Source organism: Syngnathus leptorhynchus, chromosome 2, assembly GCF_054491065.1.
Source record: "Syngnathus leptorhynchus isolate UIUO chromosome 2, UIUO_Slep, whole genome shotgun sequence".
NCBI classification, from domain to species: Eukaryota; Metazoa; Chordata; class Actinopteri; order Syngnathiformes; family Syngnathidae; genus Syngnathus; species Syngnathus leptorhynchus.
In genome coordinates, this window is record NC_141196.1 from 3,248,226 (window position 1) to 3,257,757 (window position 9,532).

At 42.8% G+C, this 9,532-nt stretch overlaps 2 protein-coding genes across 4 annotated transcripts in view; one reads left to right on the forward strand and one right to left on the reverse strand.

The window, feature by feature from the left end:
* Positions 1 to 3,912, forward strand: part of gpha2 (glycoprotein hormone subunit alpha 2) — a 12,051-nt gene extending 8,139 nt beyond the window's left edge. For 2 of the 3 annotated variants that reach the window (XM_085902111.1, XM_085902127.1), the window contains 4 exons: positions 1,835 to 2,171; positions 2,876 to 2,999; positions 3,189 to 3,373; positions 3,438 to 3,912. In XM_085902111.1, coding sequence (XP_085758237.1) covers positions 2,876 to 2,999; positions 3,189 to 3,373; positions 3,438 to 3,542 — 414 coding nt within the window. In that variant the 5' untranslated portion in view covers positions 1,835 to 2,171 and the 3' untranslated portion in view covers positions 3,543 to 3,912. Of the gene's footprint in view, positions 1 to 1,834; positions 3,000 to 3,188; positions 3,374 to 3,437 lie in introns of all 3 variants that reach the window. The other variant, XM_085902120.1, reaches the window with a different exon arrangement.
* Positions 3,913 to 6,780: 2,868 nt separating this feature from the next.
* Positions 6,781 to 7,871, reverse strand: gphb5 (glycoprotein hormone subunit beta 5). Its single transcript, XM_085904367.1, has 3 exons — positions 7,534 to 7,871; positions 7,048 to 7,252; positions 6,781 to 6,969 (listed from the first exon to the last, which is right to left on the reverse strand). The coding sequence occupies exons 2-3, from the start codon at positions 7,249 to 7,251 to the stop codon at positions 6,781 to 6,783; spliced, it is 393 nt and encodes a 130-aa protein (XP_085760493.1). The 5' UTR covers position 7,252; positions 7,534 to 7,871.
* Between the last annotated feature and the right edge of the window lie 1,661 nt (positions 7,872 to 9,532).

Consider the following 9,532-nt stretch of genomic DNA (forward strand, 5'->3'; position numbering starts at 1 on the left):
TAAATTCAATTATTTTATTTATTAGTTTATTAATTTGTATTAGGTTCTTTAAATTGCTTCATTTCGAATGAGTAAAAAAGGCTCACTGTTTGTAACAAAATCTAGTAAATTACATTCTTCTGTATGGACGTTGAGCAATTTTGAATAAAAAAAAAATACATTAACGGAAACAAAGTGAAGTGTTAATTTGTTAGTTTGGGTTATAACCTTGCTCTGGACATTGACAAAACAAAACATATTGGACCAAATATTACCACCTCAATTGTCTTTTTCGTTTCTATAGACTTTCCGGCCTTTTTGGACGATAATAGAGATAATCCCTCCAGGATGGATTTCCTCTCTTTCATGTCATTTATATTAAACGGATTTGATGGATTAGACGCTTTTCTCTTCCGTCTCTTCATGTAATGTGGAACACATTCCAAGGCTTTACTCTGCTAATTGATGGACATAACGCCGCTCGCCTCATGTTTCCACTTGATGGTGTCGTGTGTGTGTGTGTGTGGGTGTGTGCGCGCGCGTGCCGAATCTTCAGTGAGTGTCGCCATATGGAAACTCCACTTTCCTCCCGTCAATCTAAATTAGTCAAGTGTTCCGGCTCCAAGGGTGTGTGCGTGAGGCATTGTCACGATTTTTGGCACACACACCTAAATAAGTCGATTGCGTTATGTGTTAGTTTATCGGTAAGATATATGTGAGATTGCTTATATGTGAGATTTCCACACGTATGTATGAATATAGTGGGGGTGGGGGGGGTCAATATTTTGCGGAGGGGCCGGGGGCGCTAAGGGAAACTTTGCCTCATCCTCTCCTCACATTATCACACAGCCCAGAATAACATGGACTAAACACTAGAATACAATTCTCTCACAGATCTTAAAGTAACAGTAATGACAGGGACGCCATGGTAACCGAGGTAACAAAGGTGCTATGAATTAATACAAACATCATTCAGCCCTGCTGAGTCACAGTGTACGTGTGTTTGTGCATGTGTATTAAGTGGGTGTCCCCTTGTTGAGGAAAAAAAAAAAAAAAAATAGGTCCCCCACGTTTAATCTGAGGAGGCCATTCACTCGTGTTCCGTCGCTGCCACTAACTGTCACCACAATAATTGTGTGTGTGTGTGTGCGTGTAATTGGGGGTTTGGATGATGATGATGATGTCACAAATTCCACATTTCCATAGCCAGATTGGGAATGTGTGGGGTAGTGGGGCCATAAATTGAGCACTATGTTTTCCTGCTCTGTGTGTGTGTGTGTCATTTGGAAACCATCACAGTGATCAAATCGTTATGATTTTTTTATTGTCACATTGGAGTTTTCATTTCATCTTCTTTTGAGTTGAGGAACTATGTACCTTTAATAATTAGGTAAAATTAAACTCAACAACTTCTTTAGAATTTTTAACCATAAATGCAACTTTTCTAGATGATTTTAGTGCTGATTCTGAATCCGAGTTATAATAATATAAATATTAATCATTTATATTTGTATAATAGTATATATATCAATATATATATAGTAATAAAAATGTATATAGTACTATAGTATTAAATGTAGTCATTTATTAATGAAGGGTTAGTTTCAGCCACAGGTGGAATTTTTGTGCTGCAACGTCAGAGCAATAAATTACAATCATGTTAAAATATGTATTGTGCAATCTTGAAAAAAAAAAGTGTTGTATTTGAATTGTTTGGTTATAAATTTATTTACAAACAAGAGCACAAAATGAAATTATTCAGAGGCAGTTAATTATTTTGTATAGTGTGTGTGTATGTGTGTATGGTGCCAATGCATTGATGGAAAGTCTAATCTATTTTTCCTTTGTGTCAAAGAGACCCCCCCCCCCCTCCTGCTACCCCTTTTAAAGGTTTTGGGAGGGAGGTGGTACCCTGGCTGACATGCTAACACACCGCTGTTGGAGGACAAAGAGCAGCAAAGGACATTTTGGGAAAAATTCTTACCCTCAACTCCAGAAGGATAAAAGTAAAAAGGGGACCTGAATGGAAAAAGGATTGTGGGCGTGTTCTTAGCTATAATTGGACTCTCTTGTACCTGCTGCTGGCATCACCACATGAGCCTCACAACACACATAAACACACACACGCACACACAAATCCAGGCTTACACACACCTCCGTGCTGCTGTCAAGTTGTGCTCTCCACTCTGCCGGTAAGAATTGAATTTTTACTTTACAGAATTTTTTTTTTTATGTTAAATGCTTCTATACAAATTATGTGATTGTTTATTTTTTTTTTTTTGTCAAGAGTTTCCATTTTGGTTGGTGGTTCGCTTGTTTACATGTTCATCTAATCCTAAAAGTTTTCATTCATTCTGATTACACTTGATGACACATTTAATGATACAATTAGTACAGAAAGTACACACACACACACACTTTTGCAACCAAAACAGCAACTCTAAAAATGTGAACATGCTTCTCAATACAAACCGCAGGCATGAAAATCCTTCAGAAGAAAAAAACTTGGGGACCCCCCCTCGCCATTCCAAGCAGTTGACACAAAGTTAATTATGCCTCACATACACATACATATAGTCAGGATCATTTAGCCGGAGTGTAAAATAGGGGTGCCCTGTGGTTCCCGTTGGAAGGAAACCAAATGGCAAAGGTCAGGCCGAGCAAATGACTGGGAAAACCTGACTTGTTGTTTAGATTCTGTGTAAAACCACTCTGTGTGTGTTTGTGTGTGTTTAGCCTGGGTTGTTATAGAAAGTCTTTGCCGCATCTCATTTGCCAGCTGTTTATTTTAAGGGTAATGTTGTCAATGACCTTCAAATGACATGAATCAGATTTAAATGATTAAACAATTAACCTTGGCCATAAGAACATTTTTTGTCCGTTTGTTTCGTCCCAGATGTCGCACCCGATGAACTTCAACGTGTGTTTGCTGGCGCTGCCGGCGATGTCACTGCTGCTCTTCTCTCCCATCGGTCGGAGCGACGAGAACGTCACCCTCAGCCCGGGCTGTCACTTGCATCGTGAGTCCAAAAATACCCAACGGCGAATCGACAAAGCAACTTAGCTCCGTTTATTCAAGGGATCGGAAATGCAGGCGTTCGGCTTCACACTTTGCATTCTTGGAATTTTACCTCCTGAAGTTATGCAATATCCAATCTGACTTTTCCATGAGAGTCTTGAATACTAAGTAGGCCGTTCACGCTCTTCAGCTTTCAACGTGAGCGTCCGCAGCGACCGGCGGGGCACCTGTCGAGGAACCTACCTGGTGCACGCCTGTGTGGGCTACTGCGAGTCCAGCGCATTTCCGTCCAGGTACTCGGTGCTGGTGGCCTCCAACTTCACGCACAACGTCACGTCAGCGGCACGATGCTGCACCATCACCAAGGAGGCAAAGGTGAGGAAGCGGGTGGGTTAGGCGATACCACGTTTGCTCAACGGTGCCACCTCTCGCCGGCCAGGTCAAAGTCCGCCTGGAGTGCCCCGGGGGGCGTCACCACGACGAATTGGAGATCATGACGGCCAAGGCGTGCCGCTGCGACATGTGCCGCACGTCCCGCTACTGACCGCAACCAGGATCGGAATCGACCGTTACAGTTGACGTGCACTAAAGAAAATACAACACTAGAGAAAATCAGGTTTCCTATTTCCGCAGGTGGTTCAGAAAATAGGTGGACTTTGAAAATGTCGTGTACAATCCACTTCAAGACAGGAGCGGACAGTTTGGATAGAATTACACAATTTACAATAATCAGTAACCATGAACAAAAAGACTAAAGAATGTAAAAGCATCAAATATTTATTTGATTTGAATGTTTTTTGTTGTAAATTATATATTTGGGAGGAACCAAAGAGTGTTTGAAATGGCTGTAAAGGAAAAGGTACATATTTTGAATATTTTTTACATTGTGAGAATTAAAGCAAGATACTTTGGAATTTTGGACTTGGGTATTTTATTTCCCTTTATTGCAATGATGCACAACCCGAAAGAGAACCTGATGGGCATTTTACAAAATTGGGGCGGGTATGGCACTTTTCACTTTCCGTGAAGCTTTGCCCATGATTTTTCCCTAATGAAGTGGCCTGTGATTAGGTACACCTGAAAATGACAGTGTACCTAATAGAGTGTCCGAATGACGTCACAGATCAAACAGCCAATCAGAGAGTGGGGGCGGGTGTGGCACTTTTCAAGATTTTTCCGTAATGAAGTGGCCTGTGATTAGGTACACCTGAAAATGACGGTGACCTAATAGAGTGTCCGAGTGACGTCTTCGATGAAACAGCCAATCAGAAAGTGGGGGTGAGGGCGGGGTGGCACTTTTCACTTTCCGTGAAGCTTTGCCCATGATTTTTCCCTAATGAAGTGGCCTGTGATTAGGTACACCTGAAAATGACAGTGTACCTAATAGTGTTCGAATGACGTCACAAATCAAACAGCCAATCAGAGAGTGGGTGAGGGCGGGTGTGGCACTTTTCACTTGCCGTGCTTTGACCATGATTTTTCCCTAATGAAGTGGCCAGTGATTAGGTATACCTGAAAATGGCGGTGTACCTAATGGAGTGTCCAAGTGACGTCATCGATGAAATAGCCAATCAGAAAGTGGGGGTGAGGGCGGGTGTGGCACTTTTCACTTTCCGTGAAGCTTTGACCATGATTTTTCCCTAATGAAGTGGCCTGTGATTAGGTACACCTGAAAATGGCGGTGTACCTAATAGAGTGCCCAAGTGACGTCACCAATGAAACAGCCAATCAGAAAGTGGGGGTGAGGGCGGGTGTGGCACTTTTCACTTTCACTTAAGCTTTGACCATGATTTTTCTCTAATGAAGTGGCCTGTGATTAGGTACACCTGAAAATGGCGGTGTACATAACAGAGTGTCCGAATGACGTCACAGATCAAACAGCCAATCAGAGAGTGGGGGTGAAGGCGGGTGTGGCACTTTTCACTTTCCAAGCTTTGACCATGATTTTTCCCTAATGAAGTGGCCTAGGATTAGGTACACCTGAAAAAGGCTGTGTACCTAATGGAGTGTCCGAATGACGTCATCGATGAAACAGCCAATTAGAAAGTGGGGGTCAGGGCAGGTGTGACACTTTTCACTTTTCTTGAAGCTTTGACCATGATTTTTCCCTAATGAAGTGGCCTGTGATTAGGTACACTTGAAAATGGCGGTGTACCTAATGGAGTGTCCGCGGAGTGTCCGATTGACGTCATTGATGAAACAGCCAATCAGAGTGGGGGTGAGGGCGGGTGTGGCACTTTTCACTTTTCGTGACGCTTTGACCATGATTTTGCCCTAATAAAGTGGCCTGTGATTCGGTACACCTGAAAATGGCGGTGTACCTAATGGAGTGTCCGAGTGACGTCATCGATGAAACAGCCAATCAGAAAGTGGGGGTGAGGGCGGGTGTGGCACTTTTCACTTTCCGTGAAGCTTTGACCATGATTTTTCCCTAATGAAGTGGCCTGTGATTAGGTACACCTGGAAATGGCGGTGTACCTAATAGAGTGTCCAAATGACGTCATAGATTAAACAGCCAATTAGAAAGTTGTAACACTTTTCACTTTCGCTTAAGCTTTGGCCATGATTTTTCCCTAATGAAGTGGCCTGTGATTAGGTACACCTGAAAATGGCGGTGTACCTAATGGAGTGTCCGAGTGACGTCATCGAGGAACCAGCCAATCAGAAAGTGGGGGTGAGGGCGGGTGTGGCACTTTTCACTTTCCTTGAAGCTTTGACTATGATTTTTTTTCCCTAATGAAGTGGCCTGTGATTAGGTACGCCTGAAAATGGCGGTGTACCTAATAGTGTCCAAATGACGCCATAGATCAAACAGCCAATAAGCAGTGGGGGTGAGGGTGGGTGTGGCACTTTTCAAGATTTTTCCCTAATGAAGTGGCCTGTTATTAGGTACACCTGAAAATGGCGGTGTACCTAATAGAGTGTCCGATTTACGTCATAGATGAAAGCCAATCAGAGAGTGGGGGTGAGGGCTGGTGTGGCACTTTTCACTTTCATTTAAGCTTTGACCATGATTTTTCCCTAATAAAGTGGCCTGTGATTAGGTACACCTGAAAATGGCGGTGTACCTAATGGAGTGTCCGAGTGACGTCATCGATGAAACAGCCAATCAGAAAGTGGGGGTGAGGGCGGGTGTTGCACTTTTCACTTTCCGTGAAGCTTTGACCATGATTTTGCCCTAATGAAGTGGCCTGTGATTAGGTACACGTGAAAATGGCGGTGTACCTAATAGAGTGCCCAAGTGACGTCACCAATGAAACAGCCAATCAGAAAGTGGGGGTGAGGGCGGGTGTGGCACTTTTCACTTTCACTTAAGCTTGACCATGATTTTTCCCTAATGAAGTGGCCTGTTATTAGGTACACCTGAAAATGGCGGGGTACCTAATGGAGTGTCCGTGTGACGTCACAGATCAAACAGCCAATCAGAAAGTGGGGGTGAGGGCGGGTGTCGCACTTTTCACTTTCACCTAAACTTTGGCCATGATTTTTCCCTAATGAAGTGGCCTGTGATTAGGTACACCTGAAAATGGCGGTGTACCTAATGGAGTGTCCGAGTGACGTCATAGATGAAAGAGCCAATCAGGGCTTGTTGAAATGTAATGTAATGTCATGTCATGTCATGTAATGTCATGTAATGTAATGGCTCCACAAAACAATTTATGTAAAATCTTATTTTCACACATTCAAAATACAGCATTAAAGAAGAAAGCTAAAATCACACACCGATATTTTGTTTGCATGATTTTAATGAGCATCTCACACACAAGTTGGTGACATAATGGTTAGAAGCTCTCACATTCGCTGTCCAGGGTGGTGCACACGGCGCAGTGACAGTGCACGGCCACCGGGTAGTGATAAAGAGGCGAGATGCCGGGCTGGCAACCGGGCAGCCGCGCGCTAGCATAGCGGGTCAGCGCATACGTGCACACGCGGTGGTGCCGATGGATGTAGGGCGGGTCCAGTATTGGCCTCTGGGGGTGATGAAAACAAGCAAGTATGACGGTCAGCAATATCAAAATACAATGTTTGTTTTTAAAGAATCTTTCTACCTCCCAGGTGTGACAGCGCCCCCAGCAGGCTTCCGTGGTGACCCGCACACCCTTGCAGCCCGGCTTCTGGGCCACAAAGGTGAACTCTCGCACTGCGCAGCCACGGAAGCCGTGCAGGGCCGTCGTCTCTGGGACGCGCATCACAGCCGTGCTCTGGCCCAGCAGAAGCAGAAGAAGCAGCAGCAGCGGTGGAAGGACGCGCATGCTGTGGAGCAAACGCACGCTTGTTACACATGAACAAAGCTGCCCTCTGGTGGTCACGTGAAGAATCGCTACAACAAGATACTTGATAGTAATTTAACCAACAAAGGAGAAAAATGTTTTAAGTGAAATAATCTGAACTCGGAAATTTTGACAGATGTTCGAATAGGTTTATTTGGGGAGGTTCAAGACTAAATAGCAAAATTGACCACAATTTCTTTTCTACACACAAAGTAGCAGTCTAAAATGTTTTGAGTTATAGAAAGAAGAAAAAAAAGCTCTCACCTTAAGTGTCTCACCTACTGCCGGAATCGGAATGTGTGCGGCTCCGTTCGTGTGACAAGCAAGTGAAATGGAAGCTAGAGGGCTTGTCTTTGTTGTTTTTTTTCCCTCCCTTTTTTTTCTGTGTGAGAAAGTCATTAGAGAGGACGGACACTATGACATCATCGTAATTACAATTAAAATACCACACGAGAGACCCAAGGCAGTAATAATGGAGTCTCCCTCCCTGGAAAATACTGATAGTCGTCTTTCGTACATTATTTTCTTAACCTTGGCGCGCATGTGCGGTGTCAGGTCACGTCTCTACGCTCGTGGCCAAGACACTACACCTGCGTAATTCAAGGAGTTTTCTTTTTTTTTTTTTTTTCAAAGATAACGCATTTCTAAACGAGGTAACAAAAATAAAGACTCGACCGATATGGCCGAAATTGGCTCTGAATATGCTGATTGGAGATAACGGAGTCAGCGCTCCATCTAGTGGACAGAAAACACAAAGACATCGTTCGGAGTGACTCCCAACATTGAACAGCATTTACTGTTTCACGAGAAAGTATGGCTTTTTTTTTTTTTTTAAATGACAATTTATGATAAAGTTTTGGTTTTTTAATGACCATTACTTTTGGACGCGGGCCAAAAAAATTCTAACAATGGCATTGTGGGCCATTGCTTTTTTTTCACTACTATTTAAATGATTATTATATTATAATAAAATAAACATCATCTTACTTTTAAAATGCATTTAATTTAATTCCATTTGAACAGACCTTGTTATGTTGTTAGTTTAACGAAATAAAGACTTTTTTTTACCTTTCCCACTGGAGGAGGTAAACAGGACACTTTGTTTTTTTTTTTGCATAAGATTACGCGCACTCGCGTGTCAATACTGTTCCGACCTGTGCGTCATGGACAACTGAACCAGGATGTTCCACCTGTTGTTGTCACTAAGGACTATCATACCTCAATAAATTTTTCAAATTTGATGGGATATAGAGAATTCAGTCCAACCCAGCGGCTCCTGGAAAGCGGACTTTAAACCGATGATGATGATGATGATTGTTGTATGGCATACAACAACCCCATCAAATGTATGCCCATATTTCTTTTAAAACAATATGGGGTTGAAAATTTTGTTTTGTTTTGTGTTTTTAATACATCATATCACATCATGTCGCGGGCCAGACAGAATAGATGGCTGGCCAAAATTGCCGACCACTGGCCTAGTTAGAAACCCCAATCTTAGAAACCTTAAAAGTAGTTTGAAACCCTCGTTGGAAACCCTAACCCTAGTTTTAAAACCTAGTTTGAAACCCTAACCTTGATTTAAAACCCTAGTCTGAAACCCTAGCGATCTCAAGACTGGTTGGAAACCCTAGTCGTAAACCTTAACCTTAGTTTGAAAGCCTAGTTAGAAACCCTAATCTTGAAAACCATAAAAGTAGTGTGAAACCCTCGTTGGCAACCCTAACCCTAGTTTTAAAACCTAGTTTGAAACCCTAACTTTGGTTTAAAACCCTAGTCGGAAACCCTAACCCTAGTTTGAAACCCTAATTAGCGATCCTAAAACTCATTGGAAACCCTAGTCGGAAACCCTAACCCTAGTTTGAAAGCCTAGTTAGAAACCTTCATCCTAGAAACCCTAAAAGTAGTTTGAAACCCTCATTGGCAACCCTAACCCTAGTTTTAAAACCTAGTTTGAAAGCTGAACCGGGGTTTGAAACCGTAGTCGGAAACCCTAACCCTAGTTTGAAACCCTAATTAGCGATCCCAGGACTGGTTGGAAACCCTAGTCGTAAACCCTAACCCTAGTTTGAAAGCCTAGTTCGAAACCCTAATCTTAAAAACCCTAAAAGTAGTTTGAAACCCTCGTTGGAAACCCTAACCCTAGTTTTAAAACCTAGTTTGAAAGCCGAACCAGGGTTTAAAACCTTAGTCGGAAACCCTAACCCTAGTTTGAAACCCTAATTAGCGATCCCAAGACTAGTTGGAAACCCTAGTTGTAAAC